The sequence below is a fragment of the Oncorhynchus tshawytscha genome, linkage group LG05 (genome assembly GCF_018296145.1).
Source record: "Oncorhynchus tshawytscha isolate Ot180627B linkage group LG05, Otsh_v2.0, whole genome shotgun sequence".
NCBI lineage: Eukaryota > Metazoa > Chordata > Actinopteri > Salmoniformes > Salmonidae > Oncorhynchus > Oncorhynchus tshawytscha.
Window position 1 is genome coordinate 81,621,454 of NC_056433.1, and position 22,157 is coordinate 81,643,610.

General features: G+C 40.1%; 2 protein-coding genes across 3 annotated transcripts in view; both read left to right on the forward strand.

Annotated features, from left to right (window-relative positions):
- LOC112251409 (phospholipase A and acyltransferase 4-like) overlaps positions 1 to 9,990 on the forward strand; it is a 79,662-nt gene extending 69,672 nt beyond the window's left edge. The window contains exons 1-4 of one of the 2 annotated variants that reach the window (XM_042322500.1): positions 829 to 968; positions 8,489 to 8,585; positions 9,417 to 9,694; positions 9,796 to 9,990. In XM_042322500.1, coding sequence (XP_042178434.1) covers positions 8,489 to 8,585; positions 9,417 to 9,694; positions 9,796 to 9,903 — 483 coding nt within the window. In that variant the 5' untranslated portion in view covers positions 829 to 968 and the 3' untranslated portion in view covers positions 9,904 to 9,990. Of the gene's footprint in view, positions 1 to 828; positions 969 to 8,488; positions 8,586 to 9,416; positions 9,695 to 9,795 lie in introns of those variants that run through there. The other variant, XM_042322499.1, reaches the window with a different exon arrangement.
- A 10,281-nt stretch (positions 9,991 to 20,271) lies between these two features.
- On the forward strand, positions 20,272 to 21,556 carry LOC112251407 (phospholipase A and acyltransferase 4). The gene is made up of 4 exons (XM_024422363.2): positions 20,272 to 20,381; positions 20,598 to 20,694; positions 20,983 to 21,260; positions 21,362 to 21,556. The coding sequence occupies exons 1-4, from the start codon at positions 20,358 to 20,360 to the stop codon at positions 21,467 to 21,469; spliced, it is 507 nt and encodes a 168-aa protein (XP_024278131.2). The 5' UTR covers positions 20,272 to 20,357; the 3' UTR covers positions 21,470 to 21,556.
- The last annotated feature ends 601 nt before the right edge of the window (positions 21,557 to 22,157 follow it).

Sequence of the window (22,157 nt, forward strand, 5' to 3'; positions counted from 1 at the left end):
AGACCACTTACAGCATGCACATAAAACAGTTAGGGACTTATCATGAGTCTCTGGGTCATTCAGGTGGGTGTCTAGGGTATAGGGTCATGGACCATACCATTAAAATAGGATCATAAATAAATAATTAGATATCATTTATTTTAAAAATGTAGTTCCCCATGATAGGACAATAACAAATTAAATGTATCATCTATTTTAAAACTGTTCCACCATGATAGGACAATAAATAAATAAGACGTATAATTCATTATAAAAGTATATCCGTCATCTGAACAGCATTGAAAGCCCTCTCATACCCCGGCCCACAGCAATACATTGGCTCTGGGATATGCAACCATTTCATTACTCACTCACTCAACTTACAAACATAACAAATAAAAATAAACACACACCACACCATCCACACATACTGTGCTTTCTGTTTACTTAGTTTTTATCTTCACTATGTTGAATTAGTGCTTGTGCGTTCAATTAGTTATATGCGAAGATCTATAGAAAAGCTATATTTTTTATTGTATTGTTACAATCCATAACCGGGCTAGAATTGTGTTTATTTTCCTCATCTATGAGAATTTTGCAATTTTTAAAATAACCATGGAGTAGTCTTTGTGTCTCTGAACAACTGGTTATCAATATATAGTTGATCAACGACGAGAGCTACTCGTTTCGCTTTTAATATATTTTCTTTGAAAATTGGATACAGAACTTTGCGCCATTCTGCAATTTCCTTCGGAAACTGATCATTCATGCCAATTTTGGTCCCAGCAAGTATTTTACCCAGGCTTTTAACCATTATGTTATCTTTAAATTAGGCAAATTTGGGCGGTCATACCTTTGGCCTCTCTGTCCGAAGTGGTGTACACGTAAAAGTTGGATTTTGTCGGTAACTTCGTGTGGGATCTGAAGCGCTGTAAGGAGGAACTCTAACTACAGATTCAGTAACATCTACTTCTTTCTCCTGGATACATGTAAGTACCATATTCTCCCTCATTGATCTAGTTTGTTTGTCCAGTAAGGCTTCCCTCAGAACGGCGTTCTCCTTTTTAATTTCGGTTTCAATCTTATTGACGGTCCCTTTTAGTTTGTGTGTTTCCTTCTCTAATGTCACAAGCTTTTTCATCTCGAGGCTTCAACTCTTTTATATCCTTACTAACTAATTCAAGTATACCCAGTTTGTCATTTATTGATTTTAACAGATCAGTTTCGACCTTTACCATTCCCGGTGGTGAGATTATTAAATCGTCTGTGTCTGTAGAAGAGTCACGTTTCCCCTGTTTTACTCTCCGTCATGTTTGTCGATAAATGTCTCTAGTTTTAAGATTTGTTTTGTGTTATTATCCAGATTGAAGGTTATCACCCACCAGATTATGTAGTGCTAATATTTGTCTAACTTGCCAATATTGAATATTACGTTTTATTTATTTATTTTTTATTTTTTTATTTCACCTTTATTTAACCAGGTAGCAAGTTGAGAACAAGTTCTCATTTACAATTGCGACCTGGCCAAGATAAAGCAAAGCAGTTCGACACATACAACGACACAGAGTTACACATGGAGTAAAACAAACATACAGTCAATAATACAGTATAAACAAGTCTATATACGATGTGAGCAAATGAGGTGAGATAAGGGAGGTAAAGGCAAAAAAAGGCCATGGTGGCAAAGTAAATACAATATAGCAAGTAAAACACTGGAATGGTAGATTTGCAGTGGAAGAATGTGCAAAGTAGAAATAAAAATAATGGGGTGCAAAATAAATAAATAAATAAAATACAGTAGGGAAAGAGGTAGTTGTTTGGGCTAAATTATAGGTGGGCTATGTACAGGTGCAGTAATCTGTGAGCTGCTCTGACAGTTGGTGCTTAAAGCTAGTGAGGGAGATAAGTGTTTCCAGTTTCAGAGATTTTTGTAGTTCGTTCCAGTCATTGGCAGCAGAGAACTGGAAGGAGAGGCGGCCAAAGAAAGAATTGGTTTTGGGGGTGACTAGAGAGATATACCTGCTGGAGCGTGTGCTACAGGTGGGAGATGCTATGGTGACCAGCGAGCTGAGATAAGGGGGGACTTTACCTAGCAGGGTCTTGTAGATGACCTGGAGCCAGTGGGTTTGGCGACGAGGGCCAGCCAACAAGAGCGTACAGGTCGCAATGGTGGGTAGTATATGGGGCTTTGGTGACAAAACGGATTGCACTGTGATAGACTGCATCCAATTTGTTGAGTAGGGTATTGGAGGCTATTTTGTAAATGACATCGCCAAAGTCGAGGATTGGTAGGATGGTCAGTTTTACAAGGGTATGTTTGGCAGCATGAGTGAAGGATGCTTTGTTGCGAAATAGGAAGCCAAATCTAGATTTAACTTTGGATTGGAGATGTTTGATATGGGTCTGGAAGGAGAGTTTACAGTCTAACCAGACACCTAAGTATTTGTAGTTGTCCACGTATTCTAAGTCAGATCCGTCCAGAGTAGTGATGTTGGACAGGCGGGCAGGTGCAGGTAACGATCGGTTGAAGAGCATGCATTTAGTTTTACTTGTATTTAAGAGCAATTGGAGGCCACGGAAGGAGAGTTGTATGGCATTGAAGCTTGCCTGGAGGGTTGTTAACACAGTGTCCAAAGAAGGGCCAGAAGTATACAGAATGGTGTCGTCTGCGTAGAGGTGAATCAGAGACTCACCAGCAGCAAGAGCGACCTCATTGATGTATACAGAGAAGAGAGTCGGTCCAAGAATTGAACCCTGTGGCACCCCCATAGAGACTGCCAGATGTCCGGACAGCAGACCCTCCGATTTGACACACTGAACTCTATCAGAGAAGTAGTTGGTGAACCAGGCGAGGCAATCATTTGAGAAACCAAGGCTGTCGAGTCTGCCGATGAGGATGTGGGGATTGACAAAGTCGAAAGCCTTGGCCAGATCAATGAATACGGCTGCACAGTAATGTTTCTTATCGATGGCGGTTAAGATATCATTTAGGACCTTGAGCGTGGCTGAGGTGCACCCATGACCAGCTCTGAAACCAGATTGCATAGCAAAGAAGGTATGGTGAGATTCGAAATGGTCGGTAATCTGTTTGTTGACTTGGCTTTCAAAGACCTTAGAAAGGCATGGTAGGATAGATATAGGTCTGTAGCAGTTTGGGTCAAGAGTGTCCCCCCCTTTGAAGAGGGGGATGACCGCAGCTGCTTTCCAATCTTTGGGTGTTCTTGAGGTGCTCCACATAACTTTGTTCAGTCCGCCATTACCTTTACCTTCCCAACCAATAAATTAACTAGTTAATGAAAACCAGTAAAACTTATTTTTTTCGTTCCTGAATTTTAGAACTGATGGATTAATTTTTTTTTTTAGCAATTGTGACCCGTTTCAGGAAGCTAGGTGTATGTCGCGTATCACTACTTCACAGCAGAGGCATTTGAACGTCTTTTTTGTTGTTGTTGGTCAAAACAGTTTTTAGGAAGAAATGCCTTCTGGAACATGTGAACTTTTCATGTGCCTTCATAACAAACTTGTATCCAATCTGTAAGTACGAATAAAATTGTTCAATTATGAGCCTAGTTGGTTTAGCCACGGAAAAAGAAAGGAACTTGATTGGCTGAGATAATGGATGGGCTGGACATGCTCGGAGATGAGTTTGGATTGGTCTGCCATGTAACATGCTTCTGTCTCTAACGTGAGCTGCTCAATATGTGTAGATAATCTCTGCTACTTCGGCTTTTTTTGAAAGATATAACATTAGCCTTGAATAACTACAAAAGTGTTGCTACTGCTCTCAACAACATTGCTATCCTGAATTTAGCAGGTGCTATCAACAAAATTCAGTGGGAAAAAGTTGTGATGGTCTACTCGCTAGCGCACTGTCAGTGTGAACCGGAGTGACTTGACACAACTCGGGCCAAACAAGATGTAGCTACAAACAAAACGGAGTTACAGGTTAAAGGGTTACAGTCTGCTGTGAAGCTTTCATCCATGTATACATACGGGTTAGAGTCTATCTACATTTTCAGATATTATATGTTTCAAATTTTGTCAGGAAGTCATTTTTAATGCAAGTGAAAGCGTACTGGTAGCTAGCTAGCGAAAGTTAGCTTGCTGGCTCGATGGGTAACGTTACGTGTATGATCTGAGTAGTAAACAGAAAGCCATTTGCATTGCTAGTTATAGCTAATGTTAACTAGCTAGCTAACATTGAACCTACATAGTTAGCATTCACACATAGGCATGGGAGACAACCATGTAATGTTACAATGTCATTCGCTGGTCTATTAACTCCTAAACACGATGAGGTTACCTGTCATTATCATGCCTCATTAAGTTTGCTATGATGGCATCAGTCACGGTCAATAGCCTACATGTTGTCGTCTTTTCTGGCTACTTGATATAAAGTACATTGCATATACAGTGGGGCAAAAAAAGTATTTAGTCAGCCACCAATTGTCCAAGTTCTCCAACTTAAAAAGATGAGAGAGGCCTGTACTTTTCATCATAGGTACACTTCAACTATGACGGACAAAATGAAAGAAAAATCCAGAAAATCACATTGTAGGATTTTTAATGAATTTATTTGCAAATTATGGTGGAAAATAAGTATTTGTTCAATAACAAAAGTTTATCTCAATATGTTGTTATTAACCTGTTGTTGGCAATGACAGAGGTCAAACATTTTCTGTAAGTCTTCACAAGGTTTTCACACACTGTTGCTGGTATTTTGGCCCATTCCTCCATGCAGATCTCCTCTAGAGCAGTGATGTTTTGGGGCTGTTGCTGGGCAACACAGACTTTCAACTCCCTCCAAAGATTTTCTACGGGGTTGAGATCTGGAGACTGGCTAGGCCACTCCAGGACCTTGAAATGCTTCTTACGAAGCCACTCCTTTGTTGCCCGGGCGGTGTGTTTGGGATCATTGTCATGCTGAAAGACCCAGCCATGTTTCATCTTCAATGCCCTTGCTGATGGTAGGCTTTGTTACTTTGGTCCCAGCTCTTGCTGGTCTATAGTATACAGTCTGTAATGGTAGGATGACTTTAGCTGACTATAGTATACAGTGTAATGGTAGGATGACTTTAGCTGGTCTATAGTATACAGTCTAGCTGGTCTATAGTATACAGTCTTGTAATGGAAGGATGACTTCAGCTGGTCTATAGTATACAGTCTTGTAATGGTAGGATGACTTTAGCTGGTCTATAGTATACAGTCTTGTAATGGTAGGAGGACTTTAGCTGGTCTATAGTATACAGTCTTGTAATGGTAGGAGGACTTTAGCTGGTCTATGGTATACAGTCTAGCTGGTCTATAGTATACAGTCTTGTAATGGTAGGATGACTTTAGCTGGTCTATAGTATACAGTCTAGCTGGTCTATAGTATACAGTCTTGTAATGGAAGGATGACTTCAGCTGGTCTATAGTATACAGTCTTGTAATGGTAGGATGACTTTAGCTGGTCTATAGTATACAGTCTTGTAATGGTAGGAGGACTTTAGCTGGTCTATAGTATACAGTCTTGTAATGGTAGGAGGACTTTAGCTGGTCTATGGTATACAGTCTAGCTGGTCTATAGTATACAGTCTTGTAATGGTAGGATGACTTTAGCTGGTCTATAGTATACAGTCTAGCTGGTCTATAGTATACAGTCTTGTAATGGAAGGATGACTTCAGCTGGTCTATAGTATACAGTCTTGTAATGGTAGGATGACTTTAGCTGGTCTATAGTATACAGTCTTGTAATGGTAGGAGGACTTTAGCTGGTCTATAGTATACAGTCTTGTAATGGTAGGAGGACTTTAGCTGGTCTATGGTATACAGTCTAGCTGGTCTATAGTATACAGTCTTGTAATGGTAGGATGACTTTAGCTGGTCTATAGTATACAGTCTAGCTGGTCTATAGTATACAGTCTTGTAATGGTAGGATGACTTTAGCTGGTCTATAGTATACAGTCTTGTAATGGTAGGATGACTTTATCTGGTCTATAGTGTACAGTCTTATAATGTTAGGAGGACTTTAGCTGGTCTATAGTGTACAGTCTTGTAATGGTAGGAGGACTTTAGCTGGTCTATAGTATACAGTCTTGTAATAGTAGGATGACTTTAGCTGGTCTATAGTATACAGTCTTGTAATGGTAGGATGACTAGCTGGTCTATAGTATACAGTCTTGTAATGGTAGGATGACTTTAGCTGGTCTATAGTATACAGTCTTGTAATGGTAGGATTACTTTAGCTGGTCTATAGTATACAGTCTTGTAATGGTAGGATGGCTTTAGCTGGTCTATAGTATACAGTCTGTAATGGTAGGATGACTTAAGCTGGTCTACAGTATACAGTCTTGTAATGGTAGGATGACTTTAGCTGGTCTATAGTATACAGTCTAGCTGGTCTATAGTATACATTCTTGTAATGGAAGGATGACTTTAGCTGGTCTATAGTATACAGTCTTGTAATGGTAGGAGCCTCTCCAAGTTCTCCTTTACCCAAATCCAGATAGCAGATGTTCTGAAAGAGCTGCAAAACCTGGACCCGTACAAATCAGCTGGGCTTGACAATCTGGACCCCCTATTTCTGAAACTATCCGCCACCATTGTCGCAACCCCTATTACCAGCCTGTTCAACCTCTCTTTCATATCGTCTGAGATCCCCAAGGATTGAAAGCTGCCGGTCAGTCATCCCCCTCTTCAAAGGGGGGAGACACCCTGGACCCAAACTGTTACAGACCTATATCCATCCTGCCCTGCCTATCTAAGGTCTTCGAAAGCAAGTCAACAAACAGGTCACTGACCATCTCGAATCCCACCGTACCTTCTCCGCTGTGCAATCTGGCTTCCGAGCCGGTCACGGGTGCACCTCAGCCACACTCAAGGTACTAAACGATATCATAACCGCCATCGATAAAAGACAGTACTGTGCAGCCGTCTTCATCGACCTTGCCAAGGCTTTCGACTCTGTCAATCACCATATTCTCATCGGCAGACTCAGTAGCCTCGGTTTTTAGGATGACTGCCTTGCCTGGTTCACCAATTACTTTGCAGACAGAGTTCAGTGTGTCAAATCGGAGGGCATGCTGTCCGGTCCTCTGGCAGTCTCTATGGGGGATACCACAGGGTTCAATTCTCGGGCCGACTCTTTTCTCTGTGTATATCAATGATGTTGCTCTTGCTGCGGGCGATTCCCTGATCCACCTCTACGCAGACGACACCATTCTATATACTTTCGGCCCGTCATTGGACACTGTGCTATCTAACCTCCAAACAAGCTTCAATGCCATACAACACTCCTTCCGTGGCCTCCAACTCCTCTTAAACGCTAGTAAAACCAAATGCATGCTTTTCAACCGATCGCTGCCTGTACCCGCATGCCCGACTAGCATCACCACCCTGGATGGTTCCGACCTTGAATATGTGGACATCTATAAGTACCTAGGTGTCTGGCTAGACTGCAAACTCTCCTTCCAGACTCATATCAAACACCTCCAATCAAAAATCAAATCAAGAGTCGGCTTTCTATTCCGCAACAAAGCCTCCTTCACTCACGCCGCCAAGCTTACCCTAGTAAAACTGACTATCCTACCTATCCTCGACTTCGGCGATGTCATCTACAAAATGGCTTCCAACACTCTACTCAGCAAACTGGATGCAGTATATCACAGTGCCATCCGTTTTGTCACTAAAGCACCTTATACCACCCACCACTGCGACTTGTATGCTCTAGTCGGCTGGCCCTCGTCTTGTATTCGTCGCCAGACCCACTGGCTCCAGGTCATCTACAAGTCCATGCTAGGTAAAGCTCCGCCTTATCTCAGTTCACTGGTCACGATGGCAACACCCATCCGTAGCACGCGCTCCAGCAGGTGTATCTCACTGATCATCCCTAAAGCCAACACCTCATTTGGCCGCCTTTCGTTCCAGTACTCTGCTGCCTGTGACTGGAACAAATTGCAAAAATCGCTGAAGTTGGAGACTTTTATCTCCCTCACCAACTTCAAACATCAGCTATCTGAGCAGCTAACCGATCGCTGCAGCTGTACATAGTCTATTGGTAAATAGCCCACCCATTTTCACCTACCTCATCCCCATACTGTTTTTATTTATTTACTTTTCTGCTCTTTTGCACACCAATATCTCTACCTGTACATGACCATCTGATCATATATCACTCCAGTGTTAATCTGCAAAATTGTAACTATTCGTCTACCTCCTCATGCCTTTTGCACACATTGTACATTGTATATAGACTCCCCCTTTGTTTTCTACTGTGTTATTGACTTGTTAATTTGTTTATTCCATGTGTAACTCTGTGTTGTCTGCTCACACTGCTATGCTTTATCTTGGCCAGGTCGCAGTTGTAAATGAGAACTTGTTCTCAACTAGCCTACCTGGTTAAATAAAGGTGAAATAAAATAAAAAGGAGGACTTTAGCTGGTCTATAGTACATAATTACATATGTATACATAATTACTATAATTATTATAATTACATAATAATGTCTTCTTACCCACCTTATTCTTAGATGGAGATTGGTGACATGATTGAGCTCAACAGAGGTCAATACAAACACTGGGCTCTGTACATTGGACATGGAAAGGTCATCCAGTTGGTAACTCCAGGTATGATGTTTTTCTGGAAATGTTTTTGTTGTAGCCTATATTCCAATTCTATAATTGGGGCAGGGTGTAAATATCATCTGACGTCAAATGTTAAGTACTGGCCCAATGCTCTAACCACCAGGCTACCTGCCACCCCTAACAGCAGAGTACTGGCCCAATGCTCTAACCACTAGGCTACCTGCCACCCCTAACAGCAGAGTACTGGCCCAATGCTCTAACCACTAGACTTCCTGCTGCCCCTAACAGCAGAGTACTGGCCCAATGCTCTAACCACTAGGCTACCTGCTGCCCCTAACAGCAGAGTACTGGCCCAATGCTCTAACCACTAGACTACCTGCTTTGCCCCTAACAGCAGAGTACTGGCCCAATGCTCTAACCACTAGACTTTGTGCTGCCCCTAACAGCAGAGTACTGGCCAATGCTTAACCACTAGACTTCCTGCTGCCCCTAACAGCAGAGTACTAATTAATGTCTCTAACCACTTATTCTACCTGCTGCCCCTAACAGCAGGAGTACTGACATGCTCTAACCACTAGGCTACAAACACTGGGCTCCCCTAACAGCAGAGTACTGGCCCAATGTCAACCACTAGACTACCTGATGTTTTTCTAACAGCAGAGTACTGGCCCAATGCTCTAACCATTAGACTACCTGCTCTAACCACTAGACTACCTGCTGCCCCTAACAGCAGAGTACTGGCCCAATGCTCTAACCATTAGACTACCTGCTGCCCCTAACACCACAGTAAAACTGATAACTGAACATGTTCGATAGTCAGTTTCTTTATTTCTCATCATCAAAACACACCTTTTATTTCCTCCTGTTTTGTAGATGGACCTTCAAGAGTATCTTTCTGCAGTTTTAGCTCATCCAGCGGCAGTGTTTCCTGTAAAGGCATGATAACAATAGAGACATTACAGGATGTGGCAGCAGGGAATACTTACAAAATCAACAACTACCTGGATGACGAGTACAAACCAAGGAGGACTGACGTCATTATGGGGGAAGTGGACAAAATGAGAGGACGCACAATAACATATGACCTCCTTGGACGCAACTGCGAGCATTTTGTTACTTTCCTCCGTTATGGCAAATCAAAGTCCCAACAGGTAGCCATGACAGTATAATGAGAGAATATTCTAATTAATGCTTTGCTTGAGGAGATGCACTCCATTTTAATTATTCTTTTTCTTTGTATTTTTCCTTATAGGCAGATGACTTCCTGAATAATGTGTTAACTGGTACTGCAGGCCTGCTTGGTGTACTGACTGCTGTTTCTGCTTCTACAGCTGCTGCAGCAAGTACACTTCGTAAATAATTTCTTGGGTCATTCATGAGTCCATGGAGAATGTCAGTAATGCAAAATGTTGTGTATTGTCTAATGAATAAAGGACCATCTCAAAGACCAATGTGGTTGTGTGGTCATTTTTCATTCAAATCAAACAGAATATTAAATTAATATACCACCCTTTATATTATTAAAAAATGGTTATGGGCTTAACAAAAGAAGACACCTGTACAATGTCAGATACAGTTTAAATGTATTCCATGTTGAGGTTGCCTCCCAATATTAGACTTTATATACATCACAGAAAACTGAAATATAACAAAATGGTTGACATGGAAACAATGGATTTTCTGCAGTTTCAAAAATATGCTTATTAGTTATTACATCATGAAAAACACTACTAGAGGGCGATTGACTGCAGGAACAGGATCTATGGAGAATCCTCCCATACAGTTCATGTTAATCATATATTTTGTTATAAAGTATTAGCACTGTTTTTACATTTAGGGATAGATTGCAGGAACCAGATTAAACCTCCTCCTGGATTTAAAAGCATTGTTAATGGATCATCTCTATTGAAAGTGATTGTTAATCCAGGACTAGACTTCATCTGGGTCTGTGAAACCTGCACTTTAATGTTCTGAGCTTGTTCCTTGAATGGATACAGTAAGATACAGTTGAAGTCGGAAGTTTACATACACTTGGGTTGGAGTCATTAAAACTTATTTTTCAACCACTCCACATATTTCTTGTTATCAAACTATTGTTTTGGCAAGTCGGTGAGGACATATACTTTGTGCATGACACAATTACTTTTTCCAACAAATGTTTATAGACAGATTATTTCACTTATCATTCACTGCATCACAATTACTGTGGGTCAGAAGTTTACATACACTAAATTGACTGTGCCTTTAAACAGCTTGGGAAATTCCAGAAAATGATGTCATGGCTTTAGAAGCTTCTGATAGGCTAATTGACATCATTTTAGTCAATTGGAGGTGTACCTGTGGATGTATTTCAAGGCCTACCTTCAAACCCAGTGCCTCTTTGCTTGACATCATGGGAAAATCAAGAGAAATCCGCCAAGACCACAGAATTGTCGACCTCCACAAGTCTGGTTCATCCTCGGGAGCAATTTTCAAACGCCTGAAGGTACCACGTTCATCTGTACAAACAATAGTACGCAGGTATAAACACCATGGGACCACGCAGCCGTCATACTGCTAAGGAATGAGACACGTTCTGTCTCCTAGAGATGAAAGTACTTTGGTGCGAAAAGAGGACCAACAGCAAAGGACCCTGTGAAGATGCTGGAGGAAACATGTACAAAAGTATCTATATCCACAGTAAAACGAGGCCTATATCAACATTACCTGAAAGGCTGCTCAGCAAGGAAGAAGCCACTGCTCCAAAACCACCATAAAAAAAGACAGACTACAGTTTGCAACTACACATGGGCGGAAAGATCGTACTTTTTGGAGAAATGTCCTCTGGTCTGATGAAACAAAACTAGAACTGTTTGGCCATAATTACCATCGTTATGTTTGGAGGAATAAGGGGGATGATTGCAAGCTAAAGAACACCATCCCAACCGTGAAGCATGGGGGTTTGACCCAAGTTAAAGAATTAAGGCAATGCTACCAAATACTAATTGAGTGTATGTTATCTTCTGACCCACTGGGAATGTGATGAACGAAATTAAAGCTGAGATAAATCATTCTCTCTGCTTTTATTCTGACATTTTATATTCTTAAAATAAAGTGGTGATCCTAACTGAGCTAAAACAGGGAATTATTACTAGGATTAAAAATGTCAGGAATTGTGAAAAACTTGAGTTTAAATCGATTTGGCTAAGGTGTATGTAAACTTCCGACTTCGACTGTAGGAGAACAGGTTTTTGATGACATCGTCCCAAGGGATGCTTGCAAGCTGAAGAACACCATCCCAACCGTGTAGCATGGGGGTTTGACCCAAGTTAAACAATTTTAAGGCAATGCTACCAAATACTAATTGAGTGTATGCATTGCTGCCTTTGGGCCAATTAGTGTAATTTTGTAAATGACTGATCTCTATGGCAAGACACATCATTCATCCAAGTTCCGTCAAAATCAGGCCAGTGGTGTCTGAAATATTGCTTGTGACTAACGTATGTACAGTTGATTACTATAGCAACCCCCTTTGACAGGGTTTGCAACATGTGTGCCAAGTGTTGTTACAATACGAATATCCTTGACTGATTTATATGCATTTGTGCCAGACCACGGCCACGTGAAAGTGTATTGGTCAATAGCGGCCAGGTTGTTTTAAGTACACCTCTGAAAAATAGTGTGTTGAGAGACCTTTGTCCATTGTTGCCACATACTAACTTTCATGCAGATCAGTCATTCGGCGCCAGAGGAGTAGCATTTTAAGTATTTTTCCCAACATTCAAAATGGAGGAAAATTCATCACTGCAGACCTTGTAGGTATAGGTGCCTAAGGCCAAATTGTTCCTTGTGAAGAGAGGGAACTATGTACCGAATTTCAGGTCAAACGGGACAAGGGACGTGACCTTTCAAAATGTGCATTTTCAATTGCTTGTTATAGCGCCACCATCTAGCGAATCCTTTTTGTAAAGGAAGGAATCTTGCGGAGCGTCATATGAGATATAAGACATACTGAATGTTGCAAAGATCATGCTACACATGGTTAATATTCACCCATAGTATACAGTATACAGTGCCTTGCGAAAGTATTTGGCCCCCTTGAACTTTGCGACCTTTTGCCACATTTCAGGCTTCAAACATAAAGATATAAAACTGTATTTGTTTGTGAAGAATCAACAACAAGTGGGACAGAATCATGAAGTGGAACGACATTTATTGGATATTTCAAACTTTTTTAACAAATCAAAAACTGAAAAATTGGGTGTGCAAAATTATTCAGCCCCTTTACTTTCAGTGCAGCAAACTCTCTCCAGAAGTTCAGTGAGGATCTCTGAATGATCCAATGTTGAGCTAAATGACTAATGATGATAAATACAATCCACCTGTGTGTAATCAAGTCTCCGTATAAATGCACCTGCACTGTGATAGTCTCAGAGGTCCGTTAAAAGCGCAGAGAGCATCATGAAGAACAAGGAACACACCAGGCAGGTCCGAGATACTGTTGTGAAGAAGTTTAAAGCCGGATTTGGATACAAAAAGATTTCCCAAGCTTTAAACATCCCAAGGAGCACTGTGCAAGTGTTACGCCCCTGAAAACAGGGGAGAAATAATCACGAGAGTGATACGGTGTTGTATTCTCAATTTAACGTTTAGTTCAATCATTTCACAAAAGTAACACATTACAAAACAACAGAAAACCCATTATACAAATAACACAGCAAAATATCTTATTAACAACGTACATGTTCATTCACAATCGACATAAAATGGCAGCTACTCTCAGTACGATGCTATTCTTCACTTCAACCGAGCAGGGCTAATATTACTCTCTTCAAACTTAACTCTAACTTCCTCAAGACGTTACTAAGACACACCTTAAACACTCTTGACATGTTAGTGAGTTATAACATTTAAATTACTATTTTTATCATCAATAAAGTACCTGAAAACAGGGGAGAAATAATCACGAGAGTGATACGGTGTCGTATTCTCAATTTAACGTTTAGTTCAATGAGAAAAGAATGCGCTTTTCCCCAGGAATATGGGTGGAGACCAGAGCAATCGATCTCCGGCTCATAGATTAAGAGCATTTCGTAGATGACAGATGAACACTTTTAGGCACCACAAAATAAAGTAATCAATATAACGTTTACACATTACTCTTACAATTCGTACCCTTTGACAGATTTTAGCTTTAACACAATTATATGAATGTTATCAATCTCTATGAACTAATACTGAATGCATCTTTTTAACCTTAGATGTTTTAAGATCCTCACATACTATGAACTTACTAATACTTTTTAATGTATAACAGGCTATGAATATTTCCTTTAACCTGTTACACAAGCGATAATATTGAAATGGAAGGAGTATCAGACCACTGCAAATCTACCAAGACCTGGCCGTCCCTCTAAACTTTCAGCTCATACAAGGAGAAGACTGATCAGAGATGCAGCCAAGAGGCCCATGATCACTCTGGATGAACTGCAGAGATCTACAGCTGAGGTGGGAGACTCTGTCCATAGGACAACAATCAGTCGTATATTGCACAAATCTGGCCTTTATGGAAGAGTGGCAAGAAGAAAGCCATTTCTTAAAGATATCCATAAAAAGTGTTGTTTAAAGTTTGCCACAAGCCACCTGGGAGACACACCAAACATGTGGAAGAAGGTGCTCTGGTCAGATGAAACCAAAATTGAACTTTTTGGCAACAATGCAAAACGTTATGTTTGGCGTAAAAGCAACACAGCCCATCACCCTGAACACACCATCCCCACTGTCAAACATGGTGGTGGCAGCATCATGGTTTGGGCCTGCTTTTCTTCAGCAGGGACAGGGAAGATGGTTAAAATTGATGGGAAGATGGATGGAGCCAAATACAGGACCATTCTGGAAGAAAACCTGATGGAGTCTGCAAAAGACCTGAGACTGGGACGGAGATTTGTCTTCCAACAAGACAATGATCCAAAACATAAAGCAAAATCTACAATGGAATGGTTCAAAAATAAACATATCCAGATGTTAGAATGGCCAAGTCAAAGTCCAGACCTGAATCCAATCGAGAATCTGTGGAAAGAACTGAAAACTGCTGTTCACAAATGCTCTCCATCCAACCTCACTGAGCTCGAGCTGTTTTGCAAGGAGGAATGGGAAAAAATGTCAGTCTCTCGATGTGCAAAACTGATAGAGACATACCCCAAGCGACTTACAGCTGTAATCGCAGCAAAAGGTGGCGCTACAAAGTATTAACTTAAGGGGGCTGAATAATTTTGCACGCCCAATTTTTCAGTTTTTGATTTGTTAAAAAAGTTTGAAATATCCAATAAATGTCGTTCCACTTCATGATTGTGTCCCACTTGTTGTTGATTCTTCACAAAAAAATACAGTTTTATATCTTTATGTTTGAAGCCTGAAATGTGGCAAAAGGTCGCAAAGTTCAAGGGGGCCGAATATTTTCGCAAGGCACTGTACATAGTACATAGTATACAGTATACATAGTATACAGTATACATAGTACATAGTATACAGTATACATAGTACATAGTATACAGTATACGTAGTACATAGCATACAGTCTTGGTAGTCCCTATCACCCGGCGATGCGTCTCCACGGCGGCTGGGTTCGTACTGCTTACTGTTGCCAGTTAGATAAGTAGAATATTCCCATAGGTCATGATAACAGCTTATCTTGCGAGGGAATCCTGTGGATAGCCATATGAGAAATATAAGACGTTATAAAGATCACGCCACACATGGTTTATATTCACTCTGAGGACAAAAATACTTATTTTCCACCATAATTTGCAAATAAATTCATAAAAAATCCTACAATGTGATTTTCTGGATTTTTTTCCCTCATTTTGTCTGTAATAGTTGAAGTGTACCTATGATGAAAATTACAGGCCTCTCTCATCTTTTTAAGTGGGAGAACTTGCACAATTGGTGGCTGACTAAATACTTTTTTGCCCCACTGTATACAGGGGGTACCGGTACAGAGTCAATGTGGAGGCTATATACAGGGGGAACCGGTAAAGAGTCAATGTGGAGGCTATATACAGGGGGAACCGGCACAGAGTCAATGTGGAGGCAAAATACAGGGGGTTCCGGTACGGAGTCAATGTGGAGGCTATATACAGGGGGTTCCAGTACGGAGTCAATGTGGAGGCTAAATACAGGGGAGAACCGGTACAGGAGTCAATGTGGAGGCTATATACAGTGGGGTACCGGTACAGAGTCAATGGGGGTTAACCGGTACAGAGTCAATGTGGAGGCTATATACAGGGGGGCAACTGGTACAGAGTCAATGTGGAGGCAAAAGGGGGAACTACAGGGGTTCGTACATTTTAGTTGAGGAGTCAATGGTAGAGGTAAAGGCTATATAGGATAATAAACAGGGGTGTGTTCAGGTGGATGTTGACGGATTATCAATGATGGATTGTCTTTCCTCCTGTTTTGTAGATGGGTCAGGTTTCTGGAGTGCTTTCTTACCAGCTCACAGAGTCAAAGGCATGATTACAATAGCTATAATGACAGGGGTACCTAGTACAGAGTCAATGTGGATGCTATATACAGGGGTTCATATGACCTCCTTGGAAACAACTGTTTTGGAGGCAAAATAAACAGGGGCCATGACAGTATAATTGAGTCAATGTGGAGATGCTATATTAATTATTTTTCTTTGGGCAGTATTTCATGAAGAACAGTTAGTCAGCCATGCTTGGAGGCTATTTGACTACAAAAACAGATAATAAATAGGTAACTTGGGTCTCACAGAGTCAATGCAAAATGGAGGTTGAATAAAGGATGATCTCAAAGACCAATGTGGTTGTATTTTTCCTTCAAATCAAACAGAATATTAAATTAATATACTAGACTTTATAGTATCAAAACATGTTGATTAACCTTGTAGGTTGGCTAAATCAGCGTCACAGATTGTTTCTGGGTAGTCCTAAACAAATACAGAGTCAATGTGGAGGTTATATACAGGGGTACCGGTACAGAGTCAATGTGGAGGTTATATACAGGGGTACCGGTACAGAGTCAATGTGGAGGCAAATTACAGGGGTACTGGTACAGAGTCAATGTGGAGGCTATATACAGGGGGAACCGGTATGGAGTCAATGTGGAGGCAAAATACAGGGGGTACTGGTACAGAGTCAATGTGGAGGCTATATACAGGGGGAACTGGTACAGAGTCAATGTGAAGGCGTACATTTTAGTTGAGGTAATATGTACATGTAGGTAGAGGTAAAGTGACTATGATAGGATAATAAACAGAGAATAGCAGTGTGTTCAGGTGGATGTTGACCGCTCCATTATTACAATTCTTATTGATAAAGTTTGACAACACACAAACCTTGTCCTTTCCTCCTGTTTTGTAGATGGGTCTTCAGGTTTCTGGAGTGCTTTCTTATCCAGCTCACCCAGTGTTTCCTGTAAAGGCATGATTACAATAGATACATTAATGACTGTGGCAGACGGAAATCCTTACGACATAAACAACTACTTGGATAACAAGTACAAACCAAGGAGGACTGACGTCATTATGGAGGATGTGGACATCCTGAAAGGCCACACAATATCATATGACCTCCTTGGAAACAACTGCAAGCATTTTGTTACTTTCCTCCGTTACGGCCAATCAGAGTCCAAACAGGTAGCCATGACAGTATAATTGAGAGAATATTCTAATTAACGCTTTGCTTGATGAGATGCACTCCATATTAATTATTTTTCTTTGTCTTTTTTTCCTTATAGGCAGTTGATTTCATGAAGAAATTCTTAGTTAGTATTTTAGCCATGCTTGGAATGTGGCTAGTTTGACTCTTGCACCAAAAACAGATAATAAATAGGTAACTTGGGTCTCATGAGTGCATGAATGCTTGTGATGCAAAATGTTGTTTAAAGCCTAATGAATAAAGGATGATCTCAAAGACCAATGTGGTTGTGTGGTCATTTTTTAGCTTCAAATCAAACAGAATATTAAATTAATATACTAGACTTTATAGTATCAACATGACCTTGATTAACCTTGTACTGCAGTTGGCTAAATCAGTCTTGTAACACAGATTGTTTCTGGGTAGTCCTAAACAAATCTACATAGAAACAAGTATACACTTCACACGCATGGTTATTGGCTTAACAAAAGAAGACACCTCTACCATATCAGATACATTGATATATATTCCATTTTAAGTTTGCATCCCAACATTAGACTTTATATACATCACAGAAAGACTGAAATATAACAAAACCATTTGACGTCGAAACAATGGATTTTCGGCAGTTTAAAAAAAATGTTCATAAGTATTTACATCATGAAAAATATGACTTTAGCTGGTCTATAGTTTACAGTTTTGTAATGGTAGGATGACTTCATCTGGTCTATAGTATACAGTCTTGTAATGGTAGGATGACTTTAGCTGGTCCATAGTATACAGTCTTGTAATGGTAGGATGACTTTAGCTGGTCTATAGTATACAGTCTTGTAATGGTAGGATGACTTTAGCTGGTCTATAGTATACAGTCTTGTAATGGTAGGATGACTTTAGCTGGTCTATAGTATACAGTCTGTAATGGTAGGATGACTTTAGCTGGTCTATAGTATACAGTCTGTAATGGTAGGAGGACTTTAGCTGGTCTATACTATACAGTCTTGTAATGATAGGATGACTTTAGCTGGTCTATTGTATACAGTCTTGTAATGGTAGGTGGACTTTAGCTGGTCTACAGTATACAGTCTTGTAATGGTAGGATGACTTTAGCTGGTCTATAGTATACAGTCTTGTAATGGTAGGATGACTTTAGCTGGTCTATAGTATACAGACTTGTAATGGTAGGATGACTTTAGCTGGTCTATAGTATACAGTCTTGTAATGGTAGGATGACTTTAGCTGGTCTATAGGATACAGTCTTGTAATGGTAGGATGACTTTAACTGGTCTATAGTATAAAGTCTTATAATGGTAGGATGACTTTAGCTGGTCTATAGTATACAGTCTTGTAATGGTAGGATGACTTTAGCTGGTCTATAGTGTACAGTCTTGTAATGGAAGGATGACTTTAGCTGGTCTATAGTATAAAGTCTTGTAATGGTAGGATGACTATAGCTGGTCTATAGTATACAGTCTTGTAATGGTAGGATGACTTTAGCTGGTCTATAGTGTACAGTCTGTAATGGTAGGATGACTTTAGCTGGTCTATAGTATACACTCGTGTAATGGTAGGATGACTTTAGCTGGTCTATAGTATACAGTCTGTAATGGTAGGATGACTTTAGCTGGTCTATAGTATACAGTCTGTAATGGTAGGAGGACTTTAGCTGGTCTATAGTATACAGTCTTGTAATGGTAGGATGACTTTAGCTAGTCTACAGTATACAGTCTTGTAATGGTAGGATGACTTTAGCTGGTCTATAGTATACAGTCTTGTAATGGTAGGATGACTTTAGCTGGTCTATAGTATACAGTCTTGTAATGATAGGAGGACTTTAGCTGGTCTATGGTATACAGACTTGTAATGGTAGGATGACTTTAGCTGGTCTATAATATACAGTCTTGAAATGGTAGGATGACTTTAGCTGGTCATAGTATACAGTCTTGTAATGGTAGGATGACTTTAGCTGGTCTACAGTATACAGTCTTGTAATGGTAGGATGACTTTAGCTGGTCTATAGTATACAGTCTTGTAATGGTAGGATGACTTTAGCTGGTCTATGTATACAGTCTTGTAATGGTAGGATGACTTCAGCTGGTCTATAGTATACACTCTTGTAATGGTAGGATGACTTTAGCTGGTCTATAGTATACACTCTTGTAACGGTAGGATGACTTTAGCTGGTCTATAGTATACACTCTTGTAATGGTAGGATGACTTTAGCTGGTCTATAGTATACAGTCTTGTAATGGTAGGATGACTTTAGCTGGTCTATAGTATACAGACTTGTAATGGTAGGATGACTTCAGCTGGTCTATAGTATACAGTCTTGTAATGGTAGGATGACTTTAGCTGGTCTATAGGATACAGTCTTGTAATGGTAGGATGACTTTAACTGGTCTATAGTATACAGTCTTGTAATGGTAGGATGACTTTAGCTGGTCTATAGTATACAGTCTTGTAATGGTAGGATGACTTTAGCTGGTCTACAGTATACAGTCTTGTAATGGTAGGATGACTTTAGCTTGTCTATAGTATACAGTCTTGTAATGGTAGGAGGACTTTAGCTGGTCTATGGTATACAGACTTGTAATGGTAGGATGACTTTGGCTGGTCTATAGTATACAGTCTTGTAATGGTAGGAAGACTTTAGCTGGTCTATAGTATACAGTCTTGTAATGGTAGGATGACTTTAGCTGGTCTATAGTATACAGTCTGTAATGGTAGGATGACTTTAGCTGGTCTATAGTATACAGTCTGTAATGGTAGGAGGACTTTAGCTGGTCTATACTATACAGTCTTGTAATGGTAGGATGACTTTAGCTGTTCTATAGTATACAGTCTTGTGATGGTAGGATGACTTCAGCTGGTCTATTTGATCATATCTAAACAAAGCATTCTGTTGTGATCTACCCTGAAGGAGCAGAGTCAAGACTTGCCTTATTCATTCTTTAATAAATGGTTAAACATATTTGTACGAGGTGTTTCCTTTCTGAAGTAGTGATTATGTAGAAAACATTTAATTGAGAAATAAACATTCTAATCCAGAGGTAGCGCTAGTTGCAAGAACGCTCGGGTCTCAAAGAGTTAAGTTGAATAACAAGATGTTAGTTTGGATCTTGTAATCAAAGGGCGATGCTTTTTCTTCACGAGACACAACCCACAGTTAGACATTCACATGCAAACCAGGAGTCCGACCACAGTAAGTACTGTTGCTGATCTTTGACTAATACTAATTTATAATAATCAACAGTACCATAAAAGGAGTTTGTGTGTGTGTTAACATGTTTAACTATACTTGTGGGGACCAGATTTAGGGTTAGGATTAGTGTTGAAGAAAATAGGTTCGTAAAACAGGACTGTGTGTGTGGGATGTTACATAATTATTCTTATGTCTTCTTACCCACGTTATTCTTAGATGGAGATTGGTGACATGATTGAGATCAACAGAGGTCAATACAAACACTGGGCTCTGTACATTGGACATGGAAAGGTCATCCAGTTGGTAACTCCAGGTATGATGTTTTTCTGGAAATGTTTTTGTTGTAGCCTATATTCCAATTCCAGAATTGGGGCAGGGTATAAACATCATCTGAAGTCATATGTTAACAGCAGAGTACTGGCCCAATGCTCTAACCACTAGACTACCTGCTGCCCCTAACAGCAGAGTAAAACTGATATCTGAACATGGTCGATAGTCATAACTTTATGAACGTATTCAATCAGCTACAGCATCTGCTGTTCTCTCTGTCTCTTTATTTCTCATCATCAAAACACACCTTTTATTTCCTCCTGTTTTGTAGATGGACCTTCAAGAGTATCTTTCTGCAGTTTTAGCTCATCCAGCGGCAGTGTTTCCTGTAAAGGCACGATTACAATAGAGACATTACAGGATGTGGCAGCAGGGAATACTTACAAAATCAACAACTACCTGGATGACGAATACAAACCAAGGAGGACTGACGTCATTATGGGGGATGTGGACAAAATGAGAGGCAGCACAATAAAATATGACCTCCTTGGACAGAACTGCGAGCATTTTGTTACTTTCCTCCGTTATGGCAAATCAAAGTCCAAACAGGTAGCCATGACAGTATAATGAGAGAATATTCTAATTAATGCTTTGCTTGAGGAGATGCACTCCATTTTAATTATTATTTTTCTTTGTCTTTTTCCTTATAGGCCGATGACTTCCTGAATAATGTGTTAGCTGGTACTGCAGGCGTGCTTGGTGTACTGGCGGCTGTTGTTGCTTCTACAGCTGCTGCAGCAAGCACACTTCGTAAATAATTTCTTGGGTCATTCATGAGTCCATGGAGAATGTCAGTAATGCAAAATGTTGTGTATTGTCTAATGAATAAAGGACCATCTCAAAGACCAATGTGGTTGTGTGGTCATTTTTCATTCAAATCAAACAGAATATTAAATTAATATACCACCCTTTATATTATTAAAAAATGGTTATGGGCTTAACAAAAGAAGACACCTGTACAATGTCAGATACAGTTGAAATGTATTCCATGTTGAGGTTGCCTCCCAATATTAGACGTTATATACATCACAGAAAACTGAAATATAACAAAATGGTTGACATGGAAACAATGGATTTTCTGCAGTTTCAAAAATATGCTTATTAGTTATTACATCATGAAAAACACTACTAGAGGGCGATTGACTGCAGGAACAGGATCTATGGAGAATCCTCCCATACAGTTCATGTTAATCATATATTCTGTTATAAAGTATTAGCCCCGTTTTTACTTTTAGGGACAGATTGCAGGAACCAGATTAAACCTCCTCCTGGATTTAAAAGCATTGTTAATGGATCATCTCTATTGAAAGTGATTGATAATCCAGGACTAGACTTCATCTGGGTCTGTGAAACCTGCACTTTAATATTCTGAGCTTGTTCCTTGAATGGATACAGTAAGATACAGTTGAAGTCGGAAGTTTACATACACTTGGGTTGGAGTCATTA

What these genes read in the sequence shown, in the direction of transcription:
- LOC112251407 (XM_024422363.2), top strand. Translation starts at nt 20,358, where the DNA reads ATGCAAACCAGGAGTCCGACCACA. An exon ending in AAACCAGGAGTCCGACCACA is followed by an intron (nt 20,382 to 20,597) that starts GTAAGTACTGTT and finishes CGTTATTCTTAG; the next exon opens with ATGGAGATTGGTGACATGAT. An exon ending in GCAAATCAAAGTCCAAACAG is followed by an intron (nt 21,261 to 21,361) that starts GTAGCCATGACA and finishes TTTTCCTTATAG; the next exon opens with GCCGATGACTTCCTGAATAA.